This window comes from Hippocampus zosterae, chromosome 16, assembly GCF_025434085.1.
Source record: "Hippocampus zosterae strain Florida chromosome 16, ASM2543408v3, whole genome shotgun sequence".
Lineage (NCBI taxonomy): Eukaryota > Metazoa > Chordata > Actinopteri > Syngnathiformes > Syngnathidae > Hippocampus > Hippocampus zosterae.
The window spans coordinates 6,937,549-6,965,323 of NC_067466.1; the positions used below are offsets into that span (position 1 = coordinate 6,937,549).

Sequence of the window (27,775 nt, forward strand, 5' to 3'; positions counted from 1 at the left end):
ATGGAACGTGAGATTGAGAGGCGGATAGGTGCAGTGTCACCTGGGATGCGAACTTCACATCTGTCTGTCGTGGTGAAGGAGTTGAGCCGAAAGGAGATAAAGCGAATCGCGAAGACAGTTTCAAAAAGTGGAGAAAAAAAATCTATATGATATTTAATATACAGTATCTCCTTCATATGAAGGCACAATATGCTTGCATGGTCTGAATAATCACATGAGATCAAAACTGATATAATTAACATTTTTGCAAACAAATATGGTACACAAACAAATACATCTCTCTTCGCTACAGTGCTTATAAAAATAGCGCGTGTGCTCCGTTTAACTGAAAAATAGTGTGATACCCCTTTAAATTTGTTCTAACGTCAGTCCTCTTTTGGTCCCGCCTTATAAATTTTCGAACCAATCCAAGCGCGATGCACGTGACGGGCTTTCATTGCAATGACCTCATCCCTGGTGTGGGATGACGTCAAATTCAAGATGGATGGAATCACGACCAGTACGCAGAAATCGACACAACACTGAATAAAGTCCAGGTTGTTTGGATGAAAAAAACTTAATCACGAGGGCTGGGTAAGCAGAAAATTCCATTTTAAGTTGGCTTAATACGGAATTGAACATGACCGCTGGAGTAGCATTTACTGGGAGTTTTTTTTTCCTTCCCCCTGACGTAACTCAAAGGGGCAGTTATGCTGTTGTTAAACCCGAGCAGCTACAACCTGTTTAGCTTGGAGCTGCGTCTCGTCTTAGCGTGCTTTTTTAAAATAGAGTCAGTATTAAACGGCACTGCTCTCATTGGAGGCGTAGCGGATTTATTAATATTGTGCTGCTACCGAGAGTGCATTAAACTGAGTCCATAACGCGCCCAACTTTTCCTCTCCGACTCGACACCACATTTTCGCTAAACGACCGAGCAGGAATGGCTGAGCGCGGCGCCATTCACATTCCGTCTCACAAATCACTAACATGCTGCCACTCTTTTTCGTGCCAAAGTGCTATTTTTTTCGTGGAAGAAGTAAAGTGTCATGCGGGAGTGCGCCACGTCTCACGGGTGATCTAATACCATCAGCGGGACTGGACTTCCTCGTCGAAAAAGGGGGGAAAAAACCCGACACGAGTGATTCGTTATTTGGGGTGAGGTTAGCTGTTTAGTTAGTAATTTTACACGGATGAATGAAGGCAGACTAGATATTAAAATTACGTGTCCAAGTTGGGAACAGCAATAATTAACCTAATTAACTGTCATACTTACGGTATTTGTATACATACCTCTGTGTGAGATAAGGAGGAGGTTATTAGAGCGGAGTGCTTGATTTTTTTCTTTGACTTCTGTGGTAAGATACTGCATGTATAAAACGATGTCTGGTAATTGTTTGAACCTAATATGAAATTAAAAAATACTGTACACAAATATGAATATGAAAACATTTTGCAAAGAGGTGCCACTTTACTGAGAATAAGAGGCTGTCTGTCTGTGTTATCGTCATCAACTTGCATTAAAAAATCGAATAATACATTAATATACTCTGTGCAACTCCGTTTAATGTTGTTGATCACCTTTGCTTCACAGTTCTGTGGTTCTGGGTTTGAATTTTGGTTCAGATCTTCTTTTGAGGCATTGCGTGTTCTCCCCATGCTTGCGTGGGTTTTCAACTGGGATTTCTCCTCCCACGTTCAAAAATGTGTCTGATAGTTTCATTTAAGACAAAGCTGTTGATAGGGGTGAGTGTTAATGGTCTTTTATCTCTATGTGCCCTGCGATTGATTGGTGACAGTCCAGGGTGGTACCCATAATCAGCTGGGATAGGCTCTGTCACACCGTGATCCTCGTGAGGACAAGCACGTTAATATTCTATTTACAGGATACAATTATTAAAACATGTAAATGTACAGAACATTAACAGAAATCATTGCATTATGAATCAAACATCTGAGAATCATTACCATGGAAATGTTATTTTTTTCGGTTCATATTTTATTTGCTAATGTTTGTGTGTTTGTGTTATTTTAATAGTCTAAAGACTGTTATTTGTTTTTTTATAACTGATCAGTCAGGCGCATCTTCCGACATCTTAGTAAAATTGACTTGGGTCATGAAAATTAATTCATGCTGAAATTTATTGTTTCACACGGTGCCAATAGTTCATTTTATGCGGCCTGTTCATGTTGGAATTCAGCTGCTTGTTCCCCGATCACTGTTAAACCTCACGGACACCGAATGTTTGTTATTGCTCTGGTGTGGCTATTTTGCCTTAACAGGCGTCGCCTAACACTATTAAAAGTGCTAATATAGCGAGTACTATACGTGAAGGCGAAAAAAAACCTTGGACCATCAAGTATAATAATTATATAGCAATCACATTTGAATGTTCAGTCCCTCACCTCACCTTTTCTTGTCCTCTTCTTGTTTCACCTTTTAGCAATGGAGAGCCTAGTGCACTACAGTTATCCTGCCCATGCCCTCTCGGTGCTGGGGCTCCTCAATGATCAGCGGCTCCAAGGCCACATGTGTGATGTGGTGCTAGTTGTGGCGGATCAACGATACCAAGCCCATAAAAGTGTTTTGGCTGCCAGTAGTGAATATTTCCAGTCCCTCTTTACCAGGATCGACACGTCATCGAAGGTTGTAAACCTGGACTTCTGTGAGCCTGATGCTTTTGAAATTGTGCTGAATTACATTTACTCCTCTTCACTCTTTGTGGACAAAGACAGTCTTTCAGCCATCCAAGAGCTGGGCTACACCTTGGGAATCCCTTTTCTCACCAATATAGTTTCCACAAGGCCACATGCTTCATATTGTGTGTCTAGAAAAAGACTGTCCTATACAGAAGGGGACGACAAAGATGCCCAAACAAGGAGCGTCATTGTGTGCCGTGTCCGGAATGACAGATCCGAACCCTCTTCTCCAAACTGTCCAACAAAACCAGCAGAAAGACCGTCATCTCTTGTCACAACTGAATTGGCTCGACCTCCATCAGAACTTAACTCCTGTGGCTCAGTCAGAAACTCTGAAGCAGACACGAGTAAATTACCTGAACAGACTGAATCTTCTGGAAGGAGGTCCAGCCATCATCCGTATGCATCCATTTTAAAAGGGAATCCACCATACAGTTCTTCTATTAGGCCCCAGCTGAAAACATCTGCATCATTCAACGATGCAGAAGTACACCATAGCAGGATGCCATCTTGCTCAGACCAAGACATGAAGCAGAATTCAGGGGAGCAGGAGCCTCGCTACAGCACCAAAGTGTCCTTTCAGGGTCAGGCCTCCGAGCTGAGCCAGACTATTGACCGGAGTGGGCCGCTCATAAAAAGCTTACTTCGAAGATCGTTATCCATGGACAGCCCTATTCCGGTCTTCTCGCCCACGCTGGAGCTTAAGGAGCTGCAAAATCACGAACAGTCTGTCGTGAAATTGGCATCAAAGGCATCAGATCCCGAAATATCAACTCACAATGGTAATTTAAGAGCCTCCCCCATTATTCTCAAGTCAAAACACCACACCAGACGTGATGAACAAACTCAGGTAGAAAGAGAGCACAGTGTGAAAGTGGAGCCCAGCAGTCCACTCGCAGACCCTTTGGACATTATTCGAATCACAGTTGGGGAAGCTTTGCCAGTCAATCTTAAAGATTTGCAAACAAATTATGAACAGTGTTCCAAGGCTAGCTTAATTCCTTTCGGGAAACGGAGGGAAAGGCCAGACAACAGACGGTACCCTTTCAAGAAGAACAAAATATTGAAGGAACACAGCGTCTCCTCAGAAGAGAACAGGTCAGAAATGGTGTCTCGCAGCACCAGCGACGATAATGAGAACAATGACGAGTTGCCTCCGAACAAGATTTTTACATGCTGGAACTGCTTCAAGGTTTTCAGGTCCAGCGCCGGACTACACCGACACATAAATATGTACCATAACCCGGAAAAGCCGTACGCCTGTGACATCTGCCACAAGCGTTTTCACACTAACTTCAAAGTGTGGACACACTGTCAAACTCAGCACGGTGTCCTGCAGAACCCAGCCTCATCTTCCAGCTCGCCGGTGATGGACGATAGGTTCCAAAAGAAGCTGATCGACATGGTGCGAGAGCGAGAAATCAAGAAAGCTTTGCTCTGGAAGCTGAAGAGGAATAAACAAACTTTGCAGTCCTCCACCCTCTGCAAAAAGCGAGCAAGGTCCAACTTTGTGTGTCCCTATTGCGGGAAAGTGTTTGTGTTTCAGTCTCAGTACAGGCAGCATTTAAGGACACATCCTGCAGAAAAAGCTAACAAGGACGATGCAGGGGAGAACACCCTCTTCCAGGAACAGGATGCGGTGATTCACCAGAAGGATTCTGATGCTGGTGTTTACGCCTGTAGACTCTGCAATATGAAGTTGCCTTCACTCATCGAGCAAGGTGATCACGAGAGGGGCTGTCGGCATTCCACTGTTTGCCCGTACTGCGGCCTCCGATTCTCCAGTCCAACAGTCAAGAAAGACCACGAGGTGCACTGCAAGTACAAGAAACTGACGTGCCTGGAATGCATGCGAACCTTCAAGTCCTCCTTCAGCATCTGGCGCCACCAGGTGGAGGTGCACAACAACAACGTGATTAATATTAAGGAACAGATGAATTTGAGGCTGGAAGAGCACAATGAAGGAATGTCTGAAATGTTCATAGAGGAGCGGTACACCGGTGAATCTCTTGCACGGGAGAGAAATATTTACAATGACTCCTCGGGCACGCCTATGTATGATTCCGAAGACTCTTCATCCTTTGTGCCCGAGGATCTAAGCATGGGCCATCATGGGAGACTCGTGGTCAAAGAAGAGCCACTGGAAGAGTCCGTGAGCGAGCGGGAGGAAACGGAGAGCAGCCAAACCGGACTGGAAGAACCCGGCGTGTGGCCTTGTGAGAAATGTGGAAGTCTTTTCTACTCTCGCAAAGACCTGGAGCGTCACCAGGAGCTCCTGTGCCACATCAAGCCCTTCATCTGTCACATCTGCAACAAAGCCTTCAGGACCAACTTCCGCCTTTGGAGCCACTTTCAGTCACACATGTCGAGCACAAGTGAACACGGAGCCAAAGAGACAGACGGGCACCCCCCGCCCCTTTCCCCCTCCCCACCCATGACCTCTCAAAACTCTGAACGGCCCTCTCCGCAGGCCTCCTCGCTCAACCAAGCAACGCTAGTGGAGACTGCCGCGGCCGACGAGTCCAGCAGCCCCGAGGCTTCCGTGTCATCGGTAAACAACACCAAAATCCAAGCCCAGCCTGATCAACAGCCGAGCACCCACAGTCCCATGTCGAGGTCCAACAGCGTGGAGAATTCAGGAGGGGCTCAGGATGCAGAAACCCTCTTCTACCACGCACCATCTCTCTCTGCCCTGACCTTCAAGAGGCAGTACATGTGCAAACTCTGTCATAGGACCTTCAAGACGGCTTTCAGTCTATGGAGCCATGAGCAAAGTCATGGCCACGTGTAAGCATCCGGCAGGTTCTCGCAGCGCATTTCATACTTAATAATCAAAACCGCAACCAAGGCCGCAAAAGGCTGACTTTGAATGTTACAGCTTACCCCGCTTGCCTCCAGTGTACAATTTTAAGGACACCACGTTGAATCGGGTGTAAACAGACAAGAGTACTCGGGCCACACTAAAAAGCCAAACAAAAATACTCCAATAAATATTTTTTTTTCTTTTGTAAATAAATGAAGTGAATTTCAAAATTCACAAACACGCAAAAGTCTGAGAGAAGCAATTGCTGTGCCTTTCTCTCGAAGGACCTTCAATATACTCCTCTCGTTATATGCTGAAAACATTCCTTGTAAGATGATCAAACAAAATAGCCGATTTCAGGCTAGTTTTTTTCCCCCCTTCGGAAAGGGGATAAATGATTAAACTGCTCAGACTGCTGAGGTGTTGACACGCTCAAACATTGACTATTTAACCCTTTCATGCACCAATAATGATAACTTGTAACCTGATAACATGATAACATGATAAGCTGTCCATGTCATAACCGCGTCCCTGAAAGGAGAGTTCATCTTCCCAAGATCCTCATTAGTTCTCATTCTGTGTGCAATTCTTGTATTATGATCTCATTCTCATACAATTCTGATTTTGTTTCTTTTACCATCACATTCATTTTAAATTCTTACTTTTTTTGTTCATATTTTTTTCTTTTCAGTGTGACCCTAATACTCTGTACAAACATGAATGTGAAAACAAGTGCTTAGATATCTTTTGGTTTCAGAAATGAGTTATTTTAATTCCAAAGTGATCTGCTTCAATTTATCGTAGTTGCCTAATTATATTTACATGTACGTGTGGGTGTTTTAAGAGAGGAAGAAATCGAGGTGTGACTTGAGCTGTACCACACGTGACTTCAACGAACAAGGAGAAGGGTATGATTACATGCGCTGTTTTCCGAGTAAATGCTTTTGTTTATCTGCTGCAGTTGGATTATGAATTAGTGCTTTTGCTGTTGCATCGGAATTGTTTCTTGGTGTGATGAACCTTAAATATTTTTCAAGTCTCATGCACTTTTTTTATTTTTTATTTTGCCTTATCATAGTGACCATTGTACAGTTGTCTTTAGGACTGATGCATGCGCATAATTGCGATTCACTTTCTTCACACACGAATTGGTTGCGTTAATTTTCTCACGTTTAAACCGCAGTACTTTGACGTAAAAGCATATATCACAACATAGTACAGTATACTGTACATACGATCAAAACATCTCAGGTTGTTCAGACATTTCAGAACACTGATAAAGGATGAAGCCAGGTTACAGTCACTGCTAATTTATCTTCTGAAGTATTAATGGGGTGATTAAGATACATTTTGTACCTTTACAGTGGGTGTGATTTTGTATGTTGTACAAATAAGGTTTCATTTTCCTCATGGCGAGTGGCATAGACTGAAAGAAAAAGTGAAGTGATGTGTTTGTGTTCCTGTACTTTGCAGAGTATTTGAATCGGAAGCTATTGCATTTGTACATTGCAATTAAACGTTTTAGTTTTTTTTGCCGCTGAACGGGTCATCATGGTCAGTAATTCACAAGGCCCTAGAGTTATAGGTTCACTCGGTCCAAGTAGCCTTGACGAATGTAGTGAACATCCCTTTCACTGTGTCATCAGTGGTGAATAAGCGTTGTTTTTCGTCATCATTGGATAAATGAGGCAAAACTAACTTTAAAGTGCTATAAGAACAACACTTGATAAACTCAACCCATAAACTGTTTCAAATAATTCCCTACTTAATACGATCCTAAAAATGAGTACTGAATGAATCAACTTCAAACGCGCAGGCTCCTTTTCTTTATACAATCGAAATGACTGAAGTTCATTTTTCAGCAAAGTGTCATATCTCATCAGTGGATGTGAACTAAAGTTGCATACCTTAGCGATATTAGAGCATCTCACACTGTTCTGGACCTTGGCTTTGCTCATCATCTACTACACTTGAATTAATAGCAAGAAATATCCATCCGTTTTCAACACTGCTTATCCTCAACAGGGTCGTTGCTGGAGCCTTACCCCAGCTGACTTCGCGCAGAAGGTAGTCTACCCCCTTGAACTGGTCACCAGTCAGTCGTGGGGCACATATAGAGACAGACAACCATCCACACACGCAATCACAACGTCACTGAGTGGAAACAGATACCACGCTGCCTGCACACAAGTCAAGTGAGTGTACCGCTACACTATCAGCTACTAGCAAGAAATGCTATTTGAAACGAAGTGAACATTCCCGTTTGACACCAGTATTAGAGAATTGTACAATCCAACATGTAGACAGTGGCCTTTATATTCGAATATGATTGGTTATGCAACCAACAACATATTCAATAACATTTGGTGGCGTGATGACTTCACTCAGGTGGTTAAGTTGCGGTACGTGGAGGCCGAATTGTTTATTCTCATGGGGTATGTGTTCCTGCTTCGTGAAGAGTCAACGTTTGAGTGTGGCCTAGGTGTTTCAGTGTGTATTCTTGTACCCGTACATACTTGTTTGTACCTTTGCTTTGGCTTTCTCGTAAAAATTGAGAAATATGTAGAAATTAGTCGTGATACATTTGGGGAGCTGCTGAATCCAAAAAGCGTCTCCGTGGCAACACAGGCTTTGTTGTGGTAGATTCTTTTGACATTGCATTGATAATAGGTCAATATCACTATTGAGTGCTTTTGGTGTCCTCATCAGAATGACTATCATGATGAAGCAGTAGCAGAATAAATGAAACTGTGAGGTCTTAGTATAAGTGGTCAAACTTTTGCTCACGTACCAATACAAGGATGCCACTTAAAATACATTTTGTTCATTTTATTGGATTTTTTTTTCCCATGGAATATACAGTACATTTTTTGGCATGTCCCAAATACTGCTCTGCTGACTACAATGTGTGTGATAAGTGGTTCAATGATTCCAAAATGTTTTACATGGTTTTATTGTTGTCGAGTTACTTTATGAAAAGACATGCAACTATCCTATTTTCATGATCATATTGAATATGAAATTGTGATTAATGTGGGGTAACTGCCCCTTTAAAAGGCTTTACAGCAATTACTACCTGTATTTTTTTATTATTATCATTGAAGGCTGAAACTGTATGTATGACGCCTAATTTATGTCATATGTGTAGTTGGATCTCAATCCGCTGTGTCAGTGAAATCTCAACTTCCTTCAGAAATTCGAACCACATTTGTGAAACAGTCCAGTCAGCTTGTTAACTAAATGATGTTGCTGAGTGTGAAGGTTCACCACGTGCTCATAAAATACCAACATTAGCCAAAAATGAAATATCCACCCTGTCAGCAAGTTCATGTCTTGCTGTTTGCCATCACGTTGTCTGCTTGCAGTTAATTAAAAAAACAAAACAAAATGTGATAGTTTGACAAGTATTCATTTCTAACAGTGTAACATTTTCATGTAGCGAATGTGAAGTTCAATGGAAAATCTCACATTTTGGAGGGTGAAATGTGAAGTCTCAAAAGCACCGTATGGTGATATTGACACAATAGTGCTCTTAAATTCTTTGTGAGAAACACTTTCTGTACTGTTCTCCAGGAATTAGGATTGTATACATGGATGTGTTTCTGAAGTTTTGTACCAGTTTTGTCAGTTAAACTTTTTAGTACACCTGTGCTCTACTTGCAATAATATTTGTATCAGCATTGGTTGTTGTTGTTGCTTTTTATGCAGCTGTTTGTGTTGTTGTTTTTTCTACAGTGCGCTTTATCTCTGTAATAAAGAGTTACATTATATGACAGTGTAAACACTTATTTTTTAAAAGTCTTTCAAAATGTATTTTAATGCCTTGCGGATCGTTTAAATAGTCCTAGAACTTCAACTGACATTAACTTTTCATTTTTCAGTTCCAGTGGAGTGTAAATGTTAGATTAGACAGTAATGGACAGTTATTTCAATAGACCAAAACCAATAGCTATCAGCTGCCCATTTTTAAATGTAACTTAAACCTGTAATTTCAATATACTTCCACCACATTGTGTAGATTTTTCACTATTCAAGCAGTGGGGAAAAAAAAGTCCTGCTGGTAACTTTCAGCTTGTGGATAACCTTTTGGCTTGGAAACTAACAGGTGGCGCTAATTAATTTGCATATAAAACACTACACTGGACATGTTACATATTTCTATGTTCTATGAATGCCTATGGAGTAGGATGGCTTGCATGAAATGGTGCACCTCTTTGCTCGTCATGCAAGCCTTCAAAAAACAAGCGGCTATTGAACTAACAAACTACTAAAACAAAGGAGAAAAAAAGTAAATATGTCATCGGGTACCGAACAAAGACAATGCTTAACAATTATTTTTATTTACAATATATCACATACAACAATTTTGTATTTAACAATTTAGAGACAACAATATCAGCAACAGAACATTGACATATCCGCTCCTGTTCATGTTTCATTTCTGAAAGTTGGCAAGTGAGGATAAGGAATTAATTGAATAACTGTATCTTTGCTTTACGTTCAAAAACAAAACGGATTAAGAGCAGACAAAAAGACTAGTCTATGCTTTGCACCATCATGTGTGAATCTTACACCACAGCGCTGCACTCTCAATGACAACAAAAATGACCAGAACAAGAAAGGAAATAAATATCCAATGACAAGATTGTAAAGAGCAGTTTTGAATGGGGCAACATTTGTTTAAAATATAGTGAGAGATTCACTCCCGACTGGCTTCAGCGAGCCTACTTGTTATGATAGACCCACAATGAATGCTCACTCTCTTTTTGGTCATTGCCTTGCCGTTTCCCAAGAGTTCCAATCAGAGCTACTCCTGAAGGATTTGTGTGTAGTAAGAGACACGTTAACTTAAAGTGCCAGGGTGTCTTTTATCAGCCTTCTCATGGTTGTGCTCACAGAAGTGCCCAGAGAGTCCGTGATCTGATATGTGATCTTATGAAGATAAGGCTGGACTTCTCTCAAACTGGTGTCAAAGACATTGTCTACTTCGGACTGGGTGGGCATCTTTGGCACATACTCGTGGCGATTGATGACCTCGACAACGTTGATCACTTTCTCGCAGAGTTTTTCTCCCACTTTCTCTCTGCAGATCTGCCTCTCCTGCTCGTTCGCCAGGTTGACGACGTTGACTCTGATGCTCCACACCTCCCAGGGAATACACTCGTCAGAGAAAGGCCAGCGGGACTTCTTCTTCTGGTAGAATTCCAGGGAAATTTGACCGATGCCATCACTTCCAGACATGTTCAAAGCGTCCTGCAAACAAACATGTCCACGTGGGTTAGGTGACAGGCCCCGAGTTGCGTCATTTAAAACCCAGAGAGGAATAGTACCTTGAATTCGGACACAGCTTTTTTGATCACCCTGTCAAGCTCATCCGAGGAAATTCTGACAAAAGTGAAGTCGATGAAGTCGCAGTCGATGTCCACCGTCCCAACTGTTCCGATAGAGTAAGTGCCTTCCTTTTTATAGTGAAATTTTCCAGTGCTGCGGTGCAGTAAAATTGTGTGCAGCAAAGACAGGATTGACTCTTCAACCTGCCTCGCCTCCACCGTGACTTCAAGAAGCTCTGATCGACAATTCATTGCCAAACCGATTTTATAAGCTACTCACAAGCGATCACTGATGGTAGTGGTGGCGTCTGTTTACGATCGACATTTAGCGCTAGCTCAATGCAAGACTTGAATTACCGTTACGGATAAGCGGAACAAGAAAAAAATGAAATATTTTAAAATAATACGTCCTGGGATTATCTCCAGACAATCCAAATTTTGAGATTTCTGCCCGAAATTCTTGTGGCAACAAGCCACCGACCCTAGCTAAACGTTTGTTATAAAAGGGACCGGAAGTTTTTACGTCAGTGGTATGATCTACGGCAAGCAACTTAGTTCAAAACATGAAAATAAAATACAGTTATTGTACTGCAAACAAGTCGACGGTCACTAATAAATGACATAGATCTACAAACTATACAAAAAATGAAAAATAAAACAACGGCACACACGTACTGATATATAATGAAATACTTTTGAAACATTTATATTTTAGCATACATCACGCAGTGCATTGTGGGAGTTACAGTTTGTGCCACATATCCTTTTCTGAACGGTAACTTCTCGTACAATCACATTGCACGTACAAACCCCCTCAAGCGACGAGAGGCTCTCACTGTCTCGCTTAATCTTTTTTTAATATGTTTCATTGGAACCTTATTTATAAAATGGACAGCGTCTTCCGGCGCCTCACCGATTACTTTGGATATAATTCCTTTTAGGGGAAAGTTTGTCAGTCCTCCTCGCTAATAAGCAGGTTAGGCGAGCCGTAGCCGGGATTAGCCAACTGAGCTAACAAACGAATTCGGAAGTGTATTAGTATGAAGACTCGCCTGACACTACAAATTACCTTTAGCTATGAGAAGGGGAGGTTGTAAGAGCGATGACCTTTTTCAATAGGAACTTGGATTGACTTATCCTCAAGGAGCAACATGGACAAGAAGAATTTGTTGTTGGGATTGAGTGCAACACAGTTATTCTCAGTGAAGAGTAATTGCTTTAAGTGATTTTCGATTTTTATAAACATAACGAATGATGCAAGGGACACTTCCTCTAGAGGTGTTTTAAGCTTAACCTTCGTTTTCATCGGCAAAGAATGTCCAACCTGGAAAGTTCCAGTTCATATTTTGGTCTGGATGATCCGCAGTGGCTCTGTATGGTCACACTTTTCATTGCGTCCTTAGTTACCCTGGTACTGTATTTTGTACAGTATTTCCAACAAAGGGCAACAGGGTTGGAGAACACCCTAGCAGAGGACAATGCGGCTAAGGAGGAAGCCGCCTCTCTGCTAGGATGGGCGCTGTCACTGAATAGTTGGAAACGTCAATGGAGAGGCGCATGGTGCGAGGCTTTGAATGCCAAATCAGGGGAGATTCGAGGGGTAAGTATTTACTGCCTTGTCACCTCACTTCCACATTAAGTAAAATAACCTTTGTTCAATTTTAATCAAGGTCTGTCACTGGTAATTTATGGCAGAAACTGGTGTCAGTGTTACCCCCCCCCCCCAAAAAAACAAAACAAAAAACACATGGTTATTAATCAAACGGAACAGTGTGACCTTGATCTCAGCAGTAGATGGTATTAGATGTGCAGATGGCTAAAATGTTGTGGCAGGTCTGTGCATCCACTGACCGTGCATTTGTAATCAAATACAGCTCAGGTACTTGGTCAGTTATTGGTGTTGTTTCACTCTCTGTATGTTGCTAAATTGAGTGTTTTGTACTTTTTCTTGATCAGAGTCCACTTATTCTGACCTTCAATGAAGATGATGTCGAAGCATCCGAGCTCATGATCAGCCAAGTGTCCCGCTTTCAGAAATCCGCCAAAAACAAGGTAGTACTTGACATACCGGTAATTATGCTGTCGATCACAGCATATTTGCAGTTTGACATTTGCAAATTCTCACACATTTTTCTGAAACATACCTACTGTTATTCACTGAAAAACTCACCTCTTTAATCATTTTCTGCAGCATAGAAAAAAATAGTCTATAATTATAGGCAAATACTGTCATAAATCTCTATTGATCTACTTTATGTACGTACTTTAGAAGAACAGTAGTTCCTGGAGGTCTCTCCGAAAGCACATGTGTTGTACTTCATCTTGGAGTGTGTGATGCAATACTGATGCGCTTTTTAAAAAATAAACAATATAATAGGCACTTATAATCGCTATTAAGAGAGCGTCAAGGAGGTGAGCTATTCTCGGTTGTGCTCAATCCCAATTTACCTCAAATAATGAGTCTCCATTTTATTGGCTTCCAGATTTCTAGCTGCAGCACATTCTAATGGTTATGTTGTTTCTACTATATATCCATGAGAATCTCTGTTCTTTTTTGTCCCTTATATTTTCTTGGTCTCATCTACTCTCTGTACGTACCGGTACTCAATTTTACGTCGTGCCCGCTAGTGTTCAGACTTTGACACCACATAACTGAAATGCCCTGTGTCACAGGCTAGAGTCCATTTCAGTGTGATGCGCGGTGAGACTGTTAGAAAAACACACAGTTGCAAGTAAAAATGACAGTAATAAGGTTATACTCTAAAAAGTATCAATGCTTGAGTGAAACATATGCCATGTTCAAGAAAAGTGTGTGATTTGTTTTTGAACCATCTTTTAATAAAATAAGCCCCCAATTTTTTTCTCGTTGTGAACGAATACGCCACCATGTGACCGCAGTCTGTTCTAGATGGCTGTTCAACACATTTAGAAATGTGTGTCACAGGAAATTGAAGCAGTCTATTCCCAGGCTAAACTGTCTTCGTCTTGCAAATAGGCCATTTGAACGGTGTTTTTGTGACACTTTAGAACAGGTATGTGCAGCTCCGAGCCTTGAAGGCTGCCTGTTTTTTCCAGCTGTGGTCCATTCATCCGTTAACCAAGAGTGGCACAAACGGTGGCGATTTTTGTTTTAATGTGAATTGATTCAACCCACATTTTGTGGGACATACTTCAAAAGAGGCGACCATACTAAATAATATTACCCAAGTAGATTGGGTCCTCGTTTGCTGCAGCAAGTGAATTTAACAAGCGGCTACTCCAAAGACGATTTGACTTCTTTTTCTTTTTTTTCTTTTTGTAGTTTGCCATTGTAGGCACAAACACACCCACTGCTCTGTTGTTATTTGGGGGAATGTAATGAACAGAGGCATAGTTACACTTATCCACAGTGTCTTTATTTAAGAAGCTTACGCTGGCCAAACGCCACAGGCAACGATAAATGTGCATGTGTGTGTGAGCGCGTGTTTGAATATTTTTTTACACATTGTCCCTCTCATTTATAAATAAATCCATTCATCCATTTTCAACACCCCTTATCCTGAACAGGCGAGGTGTTGCTGGCGCGTACACCCTGAACTGGTCGCCAGTCAATTGCAGGGCACATATCGAGACAAACAACCATTCACACTCACATCCACACCGTCACCGAGTGGGAACTGAGCCCATGCTTCCCTCAAACAAGTCAGGCGAGTGTTACCACAACACCATCAGCGACTAAATAAATTACATACGTTGTGAAAATAATCGTAACCTCTTTGTTGGAAGAAAATCTCAAAGCCACATAGAGTTGGGTAGAATAAATGAATTCCTGAATAGAGAAAAGTGAAAATACATCATCTTGGAGTGCAGTATTTACATATTCATCATGGTAAATGACTTTATAGCTTACACCAAAATCACATGTTTATTGATATACATGATCCCTCACACAAGGCTCTACATTGTGGTGTATTTCACAGAAATTACTTACAAAGCATGACGTGTCAAGTTCCTCCTTGTCATGGCTCCTCATTTTACGACCAAATAAGAGTTTCACTTCCAGTGTTTGACGTTGCTTTTCAATGAAATGAAATAACTCATTGTAGTTGCACAGAACACGAACATTTCATAGATGTTGGAAATGTACTGCATATTATTGCCTTGCTGTCTTCCTCCAACAGGCTGCTTGCTGTTACGTGGTCGGTGAAAAGCTTCAGTTCTCTATTGGTGTGTCCACATCGTTGTCAGCAGATCCTTGTAAATATACTGTGTGTATATCCCCACTAGAGCTGCAGGTAAATGTACTCAAGTTCATCTCTCTAGCCAAAAGAATAATCTGTCCCTTCTTACACAGTGTGAAGAGTGTTGTTTAATGGGAGATCTTATTAAAAGTGACATGCGGCCCTAAAGTGGATCACTGCTTCTCCGTAACATTAGATTACATGCTTGATGTATTTGTCTGGGCCTGGCAAACGTCCCAAATTCTTTACTGCAATCACTGTCGAGTTCATTGCCCTTAAAAGTGTCCCACTTCATCAAAATGGTTCATCTGATCTTCTGAATTACGCACAATGGAGGAGTAAGGTTTAGTTTTTAGGTGTTTATGAAAGCATCGGACCCACGAATATTTAGACAGTGAATACATTTTTAGGATTGTAGCTAATTTAAGATTGCCCATAGAAATTTACCGTTTAAGAATTACAGCCATTTATTCGGACCACATCAAAGGTCAAGGGCTCAAGTTATTTTTCATACATGTCTACTCAAAAATGTTCTTTACAATATTATGTTTGATGTAGTCCCAGTAGTCTAAAACACAACATTCTCATTCTAATTAATGTTATTGTTTGTGGAAAATGAGTTAAGCAGTAAAATCCCCCCGTTTTTAAGCCATCTCAGGGGGCGCCCATTTTGCCACTTTCCGTCGACTGAAAATGACATCACATTTGCTCGGGGCTCAGGTAACGATCAGTCAGGGCCCATCTTCAGAAAACAGGTGAGCCTTGATGGACAACTGTGCAACTGTGATGTCATTTTCAGTCGACAGCAAGTGGCAAAATGGCTGCCCTTTGAGAAGGAGAAAAAAACAGTACATTTTGCTGCTTCACCCAAACACACACGCAATATTAATGTGTCAAGAACTTTTTGAGGTTGACTTCCCCTTTGATGTTTGGATTTTCTTGGAACCAAAGAAATTCAATACTGGTATTCTTCAGTGGCAAAGTGAGATGCATGATCCCAAACCACTAGGCTCAAAGGCAAAGCGTTTCCAAGAAGGAAACTAGTAATTGTGTAATATCCATGTGCTCTGGACTTACGGTACTCGTTGACTGCAAAGAATTTTTCTAGCAAATATAAATCATACTTTGTCGTATGTGCATTTATGTCAGTCGTCCAAATACTTTTGTGATTCTACAAGAGGTAATGCATAAAATGGATGTCGTTCCTGAAAAGCAAATGACTGGATTTTTGTGTAACCTCTTAAATCGGTGCTGAAAGTGAATATTTAAAAGATCAGACCTTAATTTGCGTTCTGTCAAATTCATTGTAGTGGTTTGTGATCATTATCATTCTTTCCGTGCCCAAAATACCTCTGGACCTTACTTGCAACATCCAGATTTAGTCCTTTGACTATTCCAATGATGGTTCGACAGTATCAGATGATTTTCACCTTGCTGATTCGCAATGGCAAATACAATGTTGATAACTCAGCTACTCAAATTAGCATATCAGTCATCAATTGAAATCTATCGGCCATCATCTAACTCAACAAGGCTGTAGTCTGGTTTTAGCTGCACTAAGCTTTTATCACGTATTTAGGTTCAGTGTAAGAGCTTCGATGGAGGCTAACCCAGTTGTATAAAGATTATTTTTAAACCAATAAGGTGCTTGTCACACCTCGGCGCTCCCTGAGCTCTTTGTACCATAAATACAACTTGTGTGAGTGGCTAGAGAGCTCAAGTCAGGATTAAAAAAAGATGTAGGTCAGCATAAAGGAGGTTTCAGTGTTTTCTCTCGCTATTTTAGCTTAGTCTGGAAAAGGTCAGAAAGTCTCTTCAGAAGACCCCATAGATCCAGCGGAACGTTGGTTAGCATTTGACTGAGATACGAGCTAGAATGGTCCTGGCATGTCATGTTGTACGTGCATAGAAAAGTGTAACAACAAGCACTCGATGTTGATGGCGTGCACAACAATAACACATTTTACACGATTGAAAGCAGTTGAGGGCCTTCCAACCCACTCTTGTAGCACATGGCTTTTTGCATGTGAGTGCACCCATGTGACACTTTTGTGTAAACTTTGTTATGCAAATACATTGTTGCACTGTTATATCAGCCAGTCAGGTGGTATGAACTGCAAAACATTTTAATGCTATTCAGTGGAGATAAAAGGCTTTTCTGGCCAATTATTTAGGCTCTTTTTTGGGTACCGTGTTTAAAAAAATTTATCGTATTTGTTTTGGGAACCTTATTGTTTATGCGGACCGATTTGGCAGTCAGTGCACTGCACACTGTGATGTTGTGCTTTGGATCCATCTCGATGTCCTCATTGCTATCTGATGTGGCTTTTGTTTGGCATGTTTGTCATTATGCTGGCAGCCCTGGAGTCCAACACTTAAAATCCAGGCATGCTCGGACACGATTGGCGGCTGTAGTTTGTCATGTTCTCTCCTATTCTTCTGCGTCATCTCTTTGCAACTGGCTTTGATATTGGAATGCACCTTTTGTTGAACCCCTTTCCTCTTTGTCAGGCTGACTCATTAGAATTTTACATATGTATTATTTAAACCTGTCTTTGAAAATGGGATATTATAAATATTGTAACTAATTAAGGAGATAGGAGTGAACTTCAGGCTGTGGGCAATCAGACAAAATGTGCAGTTATTGTTGTCAGTAATAGTAAGTGCAAATGTAGATACAGTATATCCATCCATCCATTTTCTGACCCACTTAATCCTCACGGAATCCTCACATATACATGTATATGTGGCGTGCAGGTGATTAAGTAAGGTCAAATGCATATAAACACATTAAGAGTGCACAATTGTCTGTGTCCAATGTGTTGTTTTGTACTATTTTGTTATTTTTTTGTTAACATTTCTTTTTCTCCTTTTGCTGCTCCCCTTGTTTTGTGTTGAGTGGGAAGAAATTTCATCTGTGCTGTATGTTTTACATACAGTACATTTGACAATAAAGTTTATCCAATCCAATACACTGAAGACCAAAAGTGCCTATTATAGTGGTTCTCAATTACAGACAGTTACGGTAATGCCAGCGGATGAATCATCCGACATAGATAAATGATGCACAAAGGATGACTGCAGACTTGCAGATTATCAATATGAATTATCTAATCACATTGCAATGTTTTAGACAAGAACAAACACGTAAATGCAACGTCTTGTTATCATGGAAGTTATAATTCCAAGACAGTCATCTTAAATGGGATTACTTCTGTTAATTTTTTGCCCATAAAAACACATTTATTTTCCAGGAGATTTAGTTTATATATCATATTATTGTTTGAAAACTGTTAAATAATATTAGAGACCTCAAGGTCAAGATTTTTTTTAAGAATATACTATCATTGAAAAAGCATTGGAATTTGCTAGTAGTGGAAGTACTGTACTGTAATTAGCATGCTATGACCTACTGCACTCCCCCTTCAGGCACCATTAATATTCTGCTCTCTCTATTACTCAGCTTGAGCTCCAATTGCAAGAAGCTGAAGATCAGGTTGGAGTGAGCTGGGGGATTTCTCACTTGGAGACAGAAATGATCCAGGTGACACCGATTTTGAGCCAGGTACTTTCCTCGCATGGAGAATGTCAACTTTGAATGCCATTTGAAATGACTGATTTTACTTGTATGTATGCTCGTTGAGGTGGACTCAGTTGCATGTTTGAAGTGTGATTTCACTGCTCTTATTGTCATGTCTTATCAGGACAACGTCAGCGCTTCCTGTGTGGCAGCAGTAAAGGAGCAATTGAGGCAAGTGCTCTGTGCGACGCGAGCCTCTGTGTTATTGAGCTGCAAGCCTTGTCGGGCCCTTGAGGTCAAGGTGGGTGGTTGAGTCATGCCTCATTTTTATCGTGCCGAAGAGGCAAAGCTTAGGGCTTAGTGTAAGCTTTCTGATGTTGTTTGATTTATTAACACATTTTATATTGAAGCTCTATGAGAAAACATTTGAAAGCTTCAGTTTGATGGAGTAGGAATTCTGTTCTTGTGTTGGAGCAAATAGTTTTTTTTAAATACTTTTTTTGTGGCTACAGCCGATAGAGCTTTAATGGAAGATTAACGCATTGGTTCTTTCGTTAAATTCATTCACTGTTTAATATAATTTACAGCACCATTCATCGTTGTTTAAAAGAACCAAGGCAAAGATCAGAGTATTGATGGAATTGATGTCTTGTCATTTCACCCTAATTAGTGTCTCCGTAATCATTTTTTCCCGGATCAAGAAATATCATGACCTTAACTGTAGTTTAGCGCATGGCTCCAAACTTGCCACGCGCTAAAATAATCTTACATGGTTCATTCTAATATGCAGTTCTGTAATATTGATGTTTTGTTGGTTTTAAACGCATATCAATACCTTGTCATGTTTTTTAATGGCCATTTTAGCGTTTTTTCCCCTCCAAGTTGTAGATATGTAAAATTACATGGTCAACAATTAAAAAACTATACAATTCACTTTCTTCAACAGGAACCTTGCAACAAAGTGTTTTCACCACCCAAACCTCCTCGTGCGCACGACTGGAAGCTGCTTGTGAAAAACATTCGTGTGACACTCCGTCAGCAGGAAGATGCTGCAGGTAAGATTATTGTGTCCAACTGCTGCTTTGTAATCAGTTTCACAGAAATTCAAACCAAACTTGGTTAAGCAATGTTGTGGCTGCAAATGTTAGTGTCGCTTGCGTATCACAATACCTTGGTGGTTTTCAGTTCAGCAAAAGCTTATCATTGGTCTTATCTCACTCTGTAAAATGACTTTTTGCACCAGGGCGTGAGCTTGTTTACACAATAGACATTTCCTGATAAGTTTGTGTAACATATCATCGGATCAAAACTTTTCAAAATGCAAACTTAAAATTAAACCGCAGAACTCAAAATGATACAGAAATCTATGCGCAAAATGGTATCATGTTTAAAGTTTCAGTTAATTTGGGCATGTCTGGATGTTTGAGTGCGTACTCAGCGCAGAGGTGTCGGCCATTTGGGCTTTTTGAGTAATCACGTCAAAGCAAGGGGGAAGAACAGATGGAAGGAGGCTAGACTCAATCACAAAGTGGGAATAAACAAATTGGGAACGAAGTGTTGTTGAATATTGAAAGACGGTTGGGGAACAGCTGTCGCGCCAAGGCGGACAAATTTTGCCATCAGCAAAGTCTGTGACTTGTGTATTCGGGTAGACCAGACTGGTGTTAGCGTATCAGATTACTACCGAGGGGCCGAACCGGGGGTGTGGTATGCAAATCTCGGGGGCAATGTTTTTCTTGTATTTTGCATATGAACAATAAAAGTCCGACAGGAGGATAAGGGACATTAAGTGCGATCACAGATCAACTCCCCGTCTTTCGCTCTCAGAGAGCCACTTCCGCCGAAGAAAGACAATCTTCCCTGTGGGCCTAGTCATTTGTGTAAATTAGTCCGAGAAAAACTGTGACACATTATTGAAAAAAGCCTTCTTAGTGTGTTTGAAGTGCTGCTAAGTGAAGTACACAAACACAATCATGACGCGGTTAAGATGGTCAAGACGTAAGGAGACAAAATCGTGAAGAATCATTTGTAGTTCAAAATACGTTGAGAAATAATTTTCAGGTTGAAAAAGCAGCAAAGCCGTTGCGGCCTCACATTCAACATTTTGAAACGTACTAATTTCTTGAACCCCAAATCCAGCCTTCACTGTTTCCCATTAGAAATCCTCATAAACAAAGAAAGATGAGCAAAGACAAAGTATTCTGGTGAAATGATATATCAAATGACTTTGTTCACAATTCAAGCATTCAGTATTGCTTAAAACATTATACTCCAGCACACTTATCCTAATGATGATGTAATATCAACACATTTGGTATGTTATGAGATAATTGACAGCTGCCAGACAGTGTTGGGGGGTGTGGGGGGGTACTGAAAACTTACCGCTAACGACATACCAAAGCCCAACTGATCCTTACTTTGACGTTATCATTCCTTCAAGGAAAGAACCACTTTGGTGACAGTTTCACTCGTGAGAATTTTCGTGGCTTTGAAGACAGGCATAGGCAGCTCCTTTATCTTGTGCTTTCGCACTACATTCTTCTTGTTACTATATTTCCATTTGTTGTGCTCCATTGCATTTGACTCTGGTCTACGACTTCATAGGCTGTCCCCAAAAATCATAATTATCTTTAGTAGAACATGTGCAATACGTTCTGTGGATCATGTTAGATGCCTATCTTTTTCCCGTCAGTATGAGGAACAGGAAGTTAACAAAGCAATATTCAATCTTGCAACACTACTGTTTATTTAATTAGCTGGCACGTCGGTTGAATAATGTGTCCGACTCAAGGAAGAAAATAAAGCCCATCTTTTAGACACCATTATAATCTTAATATTTACTAATATGTAGATGTATAATCTTTCCCAATTGGCGGACAAATGACCTTGATAAAGGGCTGCGCACTCCATTGTCCTGGTTGTGATGTGAACTACATTCAAGATGATTTTTTTTCCCTGATTGCAGACAGCATAAATCCTCTGTGTGTACTGCAGTTAGATGACCCTCCACAAAAGTTTCATACCCCCGTTTTGAAGAACACAGCCAGTCCTGCCTGGGATCAGCCTTTTGTCTTGTAAATTTCACAACACACAAGCATCACAGAAACTACTACTGCCTTCCCCTCTCTCAAAATTTGTATTTTTCTTACTCACTGTAATATTTGTCCCCTCAGTGAACTGAATGGCCGATCAAAAGAACTTATTATTCTGTTGCTGAATGATGGACAACCTCAAGAGGGTGAGGAAAAAAATGGTTTGTGTGTGCGGGTGTTTTTTTTATTTTTTTTTATTTAAGGTGTTTTTCACCCATCCTTTGAACATCACATTGTTGGTTCTGTTTGACTAAACTTGTATGTTCTCTGTATTTTAGAAAGCCTTCTGGGCCAGGTGTCAGTGCCTTTTGACCTTGTTAGGAAGCAGCCCAAAGGAAAACAAACATTTTCACTCATGACCAAAGATGTAGTGACGGGATCACTTACTACTGATGTAAGACTCACTTATCCTTTTTTCTTCTATCAGAGATTTTCCAGCAGCAGTGTTGTAGCATATTAACTTTGGGGAACCCCATTCTTCAGTTTACCTACCTGGATCCCAGTGAGGTGAGGTCCTGGCAGCCTCCAACCCCAGCTTCCACCAAAAGAGTGGAGATGGACCGTACTGTCATGCCCTGTGGCACGGTGGTCACCACCATCACCGCAGTCAAGAGCAAACCGGGCCGGGTGCTCCCTCCAGGACTCAGCATTGGTACAACATTAAAAATATGATCATTAGTCCTTGTAAATATTAACTCATTCAGTACTAGCCAATTCTGGACCAAGTCTGAAAAGACATTTAAAACCGTCTTTGGGAGTGAATAGGATAATAGAACAATTACAATGTGCGTGTGCCTTTTCAAATGGTAAAATGCTGTAGGAAAGCCAAATGAATTGCGTCAAGGCTTTGTTAGGACTCTCACTAAATTGATGCAGAAAACATAACAATTTTTGCTTCAAGTTGGAGGCCCACCTGAGCCACGAATGGTGTGATTCTTTTGGAAAGCAAATCAACAGTCATTAAGATGCCTGACCTCGAGACCCACTTTTTGCATTTGGTGCACCCAAATTTTGTTGTTTGTTGATCAGTGCTATAGTTGGTTGCCTCCAAATTTATGACTGCATCACATTCACAGTGCTGCTGACCTGCAGAAATTCACATCCTGAATAATATTTTGAATTTTTCGTAGTTTCGAGTTTCAGTCAGGAACGTTACAGCGGGAGTGTGTGTGGAAAAGTGTTTTGTATATTTAATAGTAATACTTCAAAGAATAAATGACTCGCGGCTCTCACTCCAGTGAATGGGACCCAGCAAACGGTGCGCGTGTTTGCGAAAATTTTTAGACCAAGGTTCAGTGTTTATAATAAATATTGTTTTTAGAGCCGAGGAGACTTTTACTGGCTATACATGCACAACCTATAATTTTTTTCAGTCAACATATCATGAAATTGGGGCACACCCTAGAGCCCTGCCTTGCACAGAGGCCTCAGAAAGCAAATCATTGGGTGGAAGTGACCTCATTTATATTCCAGTCAACTGAAAAAATATTGAAGTTGCCTACATTGGGGATTGTCTTTTTGTTGCTTATTGGAGACAATAAATAGTTGTGTTTTCACACCAATTTAGGCTGGCTTTGTTGCATGAACTGATGAAGCCGACTGGATGAAAGGCAAAATGTTTTCCAATACAAACTGAACAGTCCAGTTATGATTGATTAAGTATCTTGAGAGTTAGAAGCAGTGACTTTGTAATCTTCCATTTTGCTGGTGCCAGTGATGCGCTTAACGTTTCATATTAACCTAAAGTCTGTTGTCTTTACCTTCAGATTCTTCCCAAAAAGCGATGATTCAGAAGCCCAAGCTTCCTGAGCGGCGTGTTTCCGAGCAGATGTCAATGTCGGGAGCAACAGTTAGCAAAGCCCTGTCTTCTTCAGACACAGAGTTGCTGATGCTAAACGGCACTGACCCTGTGGCTGAGGCCGCCATCAAACAACTCCATGAATCTGCCAAGCAGAAGCTCAGGTCCCCTGTGAAGAAGAGTACAATCATAATCTCTGGGATTGCCAAAGTAAGGATGAGTTGGCTCAGCAACTGAGTTGGCTCAGCAACAGAGTTGACGTGCATTTCCGCTTGACTGTGATTATTTTCCCAGACCCCGTTGTCCCAGGATGATGAGCTGGCTCTGATGGCAGGCTACGCTGCAGCGATGGATGCTTCAATGTCAGACGAAAGCTCCTCTCAGGATATGACCACGGCGCTTGTGTCGGGGACCAGTAGCCCACCGGAGGGTTCAGAACACGAGGATGGTCCCAGTGGAGTGGGCCGTCCTCCCGAGAATTGGGAGACCAACACCGGAGAGGATCTAAATCATACCTCACTCTCCATGTGTGTGCCGGAGGTCAGCTGCAAAAAGAGAAGAGGTGAGACACAGTGTAGTTTTCCGTTTTATACGACAGTGCTAACCTCCAAAGTCAAACACAACAAAAGTCGGACAGGTTGGAGTTCGACCTGAATTTTTCTGGGAAAGATATGCCTCAAGAGTCTAACAAAACTTGAATTTCAAACCATCATTGAATGATGTAAGGCAAGAACCAGCTTCTCTTGAAGTTCACTGAACATGTAAAGCACGGGTGTCAAAGTCAAGGCAAAATATCCGGCCCCCACGTCATTTTATGTGGCCCGCGGCAGCAAATCAGGTGCGTCAACATTCATGATTCTTGCTGAAATCTGTACTGAAATATCAAATTGTCATGGGTAATAAATAGCATTGAGGTTTTACACCCACCCTGCGGGTAAGCCGGAACGCCAAAGTGGCCCGCGACAAAGAATGAGTTTCACACCCATGATCTAAAGGATTACCGGTACTTCTACAGCTGTTCAGTGGGTTTTTTTGTCTTTTGTGGTGCCACCACAGAATGTGATTCTATCAGTTATTAGCAAAATGGGTGTCCATCATTGACGGGCTGAGACGTCCGTAGGTAATTGACCTAGATAGTGACAATCACACTGACGGAAGAAAACCCACTTCCGTCATTGAAAACCCACTTAGTCCATCATTTTTTGTAACAGACCTTCTATCAGTACTGACGGAATGCCCACCTCCGGACATTGGAACAACTTGGTTAACCAGTATTCTGGAACAGATTGTGTTCAACTATGGAGGTTTATTGTTATTTACATCTCAAGCTCAGTAATTAAAAACTTACAAAGCAGATTTTGACCACTTTTTGTTTGGGAGTTTTTCTTGGTTCTACTGTCTCTTTTCTTTTCTCCCTTTCCCCTTCACTGTCTCACCGTTTGTGCTATGATTACCCCTATCTTAGAGGAAAGCAGTCCTAAGCGCACGTTATGTCCAGATAAGTAAGTTACCACTTGTGGAAAGTAGTACTACTCTAGTTTTTATTGTGTGTAGTTTGAATAGGTAGAACGCATTGTTCACTTCAAAGCATTTCTAGTTTCATATTTTCATGTATTTATGAACTTCTTAGTGAACTAGTGTGCTTACTATTCTATCATAGTGCACAATGACAACCATTTTCACTCACACCTTAAACTAGTATTCATGTGGGCATGTGTGAGAAAACCCTGGTGTTGTTTGGCAAACACACAACACTGCTCATCATAGAGAACACCATAACTAGTGAAGCCTGGTGTTAGTGGCAGCGTCATGTTTTGGGGCTGTTGTACTTCAACTGGAACCGGAGCCATAGTCAAGATGAAGGGAGTTACACACGGTTCCAAAATCTGAGCTTTGTCAGGCTTCTGCTCAAAAGCAAAAAAAAAAAAAAAAAGTTAGGAAAAGCATTCTAGAACACCTGAACTTTATATTGGACTAATCAGTGGCACTTTAAATTATGGCAGGTTTGTGCTGACTCCCATTTCACATCAGTTTGAGTCGGCACAGATCCTTCTGAACAAAGCCACATCCCCACTTAGACACACTTGTAAAAACTTTAATTTCCAGTGTTTAGTGTAGCTGTACTGGCTAGATAACATTTATAGTGGAAAAAAAGTTTTGAAATTGTGTAGACTTTTCAAATCCACTGTTTATACTGTGTATGCCTTTATAGTCGTGTGTGTGTCAAAAGCTGTTTAAACCGGTAATACCATATTTGAACAAAATGCATTCACTATGAAGTATCCATATATTTAATTTGTATGTTCTTTTACTGAAATTGAAACTGAAATGATGACACTTCGTCTCTCCCCTGCTTTGCACTATAGGCAGCTTCCTTCAGAAGAGCGCCAAGCTCTTCTTCCGGCGGCGGCATCAGCGCAAGGACCCCGGAATGAGCCAGTCGCACAATGACCTGGTCTACTTGGAGTCTCCTGCCACTGTTGAGCGGGCCAGCAAAACCGCCACGCTCAGCCGCATGCTCAGCCGCAAAAGCAAAAGTAAAGCCAATGGCGCCGCCTCAATTGGGCAACCACCTGCGTGACACCTCCCCCTTCGACAACTACCACCTCATACTTGCACAGTGTACGTCGTTGGGATTTTCGTCTTCCAATGGTTGGCCAAGCATAGTGCGGCACCTGCATTATTTGTCACAAAAACTGCAGAGGATGCTCTTTTTCTGCTGCATGCTGTTTCAGTGCAAGTGTGTGCAAGTGGGCATACTTTCATTTTATTTCAGAGGATATTGTGCATGTTTCCTCGATTTGGTTTTAGGCAGGCTTCTCCAGAGTGCTTGTGTGGCCTTATTATCGACAGATGGGACTGATGGTGGGCCTTTGTCTCTACCTCCCTGATGTTGAGTTTGAGATTTCAACCATCCCTGCTGTGAACCGAAGCTTCAACAGAATGACGAAGATGAGAGTGGGATCGGATGATTTGCACAGATTTCAGTGTACTGCTATTTTCTATTTTCAGTGCAATGACTGCGCGAAATTATTCACAAAGGGAGATGATGTATTGCATCGGATTTTCGGTGTAAGTTGTATGACTACATCTGAGCACAAATACTATACTACCAAATATGGTAGTTAAACACATTTGTATGCATCAAGGTATTTCTTTTTGTTGTACTCAGAGGTCAGTGTGTGTGTGATTTGCAAATACAGAAACACCTGTAACATATCAAAAGAAGTATCAGTCATGCATTATCACCATGTTAAATGCAGAGTGGAATTTAAAAAAAGAATTACAATGAAATATGAAAATCAATGTCCGAGAAATCATCGATACAAACTCACACCACTGTTGATAGGATAACGTGTGTCTTTTTGTGTGTATTGAAAAATGCAAATGTGTGGTATCTTCCCAACAATTTTTATGATGTACGCTAAAATTACCCTCTCTGACCTTCACCCTGCATCTGTGACATTACTCACATTCAAACTACGCTAATTGTGTTTCACACAATCAAACAAAAAGTTTTCTATTCAACCCTCTGGTTCTTTGGTTTGATAGCCACTGTCCCGCGCATAATTCATTGTTTTTAGCATCCTGTATCTTTGAACACAATTGAACATCTTCATAAAGAAATCCGGCTGATGATTGTATCTTTTTTTTTTTTGTATCATTCATGTAAAAGGCGTGTCTGCAGGCTGTGGTGACTACTGTACCTTCATTCTTTCATTAATAAGATGCAAAAGAATGTACAGTGCTAAGATTGCCTTACAGTAGTTCTATACATTTTGCCACAAATGCGCTCTAGAAAAGAACGTGACTCAGCTTTTGGCTCGATCATTGGGAGCACTAAAGGAAGAACTGAGACGGACATTCAGCTGTGTCCCTACATCATCCCCAATTGCATCAAAAAGCCTATGCACCTAAGAAAACTAGGACTGCCGTGTTGATGCAGTTGGATATTTGTTGAAACACATTTGCTTTTCATGATGTTTCCCCTGCAGGAACAGCACAGGGGTGCTTCTTTGTCCTAAATTATGTACGGTGGGCCCTTATCCCATTATAGGCGATGCTCTATCAGCAGTGACTCCTGCTTCTTCGGGAGAAAAAAAAAGGTGTTAACTTTTGCCAAGTGTCAGTAACCTGTTTGCACTACGTTACTCAACAAAGGGGCTGTTTATTTTTATTTTTTTTGTTGTGGTTTGGAACTTTTGTGTGGCATGTGCACAGGAATAGATCAGCTGTACTCCTGCTACAGAATAAACCTAACCATGTCAAATCATTACATTTTCAGCAATAAATACTAATTGGGTGGTTGTATTGATTGTACTTCTCATGATATTTA

General features: G+C 41.1%; 4 protein-coding genes across 6 annotated transcripts in view; 3 read left to right on the plus strand and 1 right to left on the minus strand.

Moving 5' to 3' along the window:
• The window catches only part of thap12a (THAP domain containing 12a), a 252,958-nt gene extending 247,101 nt beyond the window's left edge, over positions 1-5,857 (plus strand). The window contains exon 6 of the transcript XR_007959216.1: positions 5,845-5,857. The gene's annotated coding sequence lies outside the window, so the exon portion shown is untranslated. The remainder of the gene's footprint in view (positions 1-5,844) is intronic.
• Positions 432-9,249, plus strand: zbtb21 (zinc finger and BTB domain containing 21). 2 transcript variants are annotated; one of them, XM_052047818.1, is made up of 2 exons: positions 432-573; positions 2,421-9,249. In XM_052047818.1, the coding sequence occupies exon 2, from the start codon at positions 2,423-2,425 to the stop codon at positions 5,465-5,467; it is 3,045 nt and encodes a 1,014-aa protein (XP_051903778.1). In that variant the 5' UTR covers positions 432-573; positions 2,421-2,422; the 3' UTR covers positions 5,468-9,249. The 2 variants fall into 2 exon arrangements, with proteins under 2 accessions (XP_051903778.1, XP_051903779.1); XM_052047819.1 differs by lacking the exon at positions 432-573 and adding an exon at positions 656-1,134.
• Positions 9,250-9,798: 549 nt separating this feature from the next.
• atg101 (autophagy related 101) lies at positions 9,799-11,341 on the minus strand. Its single transcript, XM_052047968.1, has 2 exons — positions 10,810-11,341; positions 9,799-10,732 (listed from the first exon to the last, which is right to left on the minus strand). The coding sequence occupies exons 1-2, from the start codon at positions 11,059-11,061 to the stop codon at positions 10,328-10,330; spliced, it is 657 nt and encodes a 218-aa protein (XP_051903928.1). The 5' UTR covers positions 11,062-11,341; the 3' UTR covers positions 9,799-10,327.
• Positions 11,342-11,554: 213 nt separating this feature from the next.
• LOC127588880 (C2 domain-containing protein 2) lies at positions 11,555-27,747 on the plus strand. Of its 2 annotated transcripts, none has more exons than XM_052047835.1 (13): positions 11,555-12,409; positions 12,766-12,861; positions 14,970-15,083; positions 18,493-18,594; positions 18,734-18,850; positions 19,496-19,604; positions 21,515-21,623; positions 21,723-21,787; positions 21,920-22,035; positions 22,125-22,293; positions 23,408-23,649; positions 23,734-24,001; positions 24,905-25,295. In XM_052047835.1, exons 1-13 carry the CDS (start codon positions 12,125-12,127, stop codon positions 24,943-24,945), a joined length of 1,833 nt encoding a protein of 610 aa, XP_051903795.1. In that variant the 5' UTR covers positions 11,555-12,124; the 3' UTR covers positions 24,946-25,295. The 2 variants fall into 2 exon arrangements, with proteins under 2 accessions (XP_051903795.1, XP_051903794.1); XM_052047834.1 differs by lacking the exon at positions 24,905-25,295 and adding an exon at positions 25,806-27,747 and having other exon boundaries at positions 11,556-12,409.
• Positions 27,748-27,775: the final 28 nt, after the last annotated feature.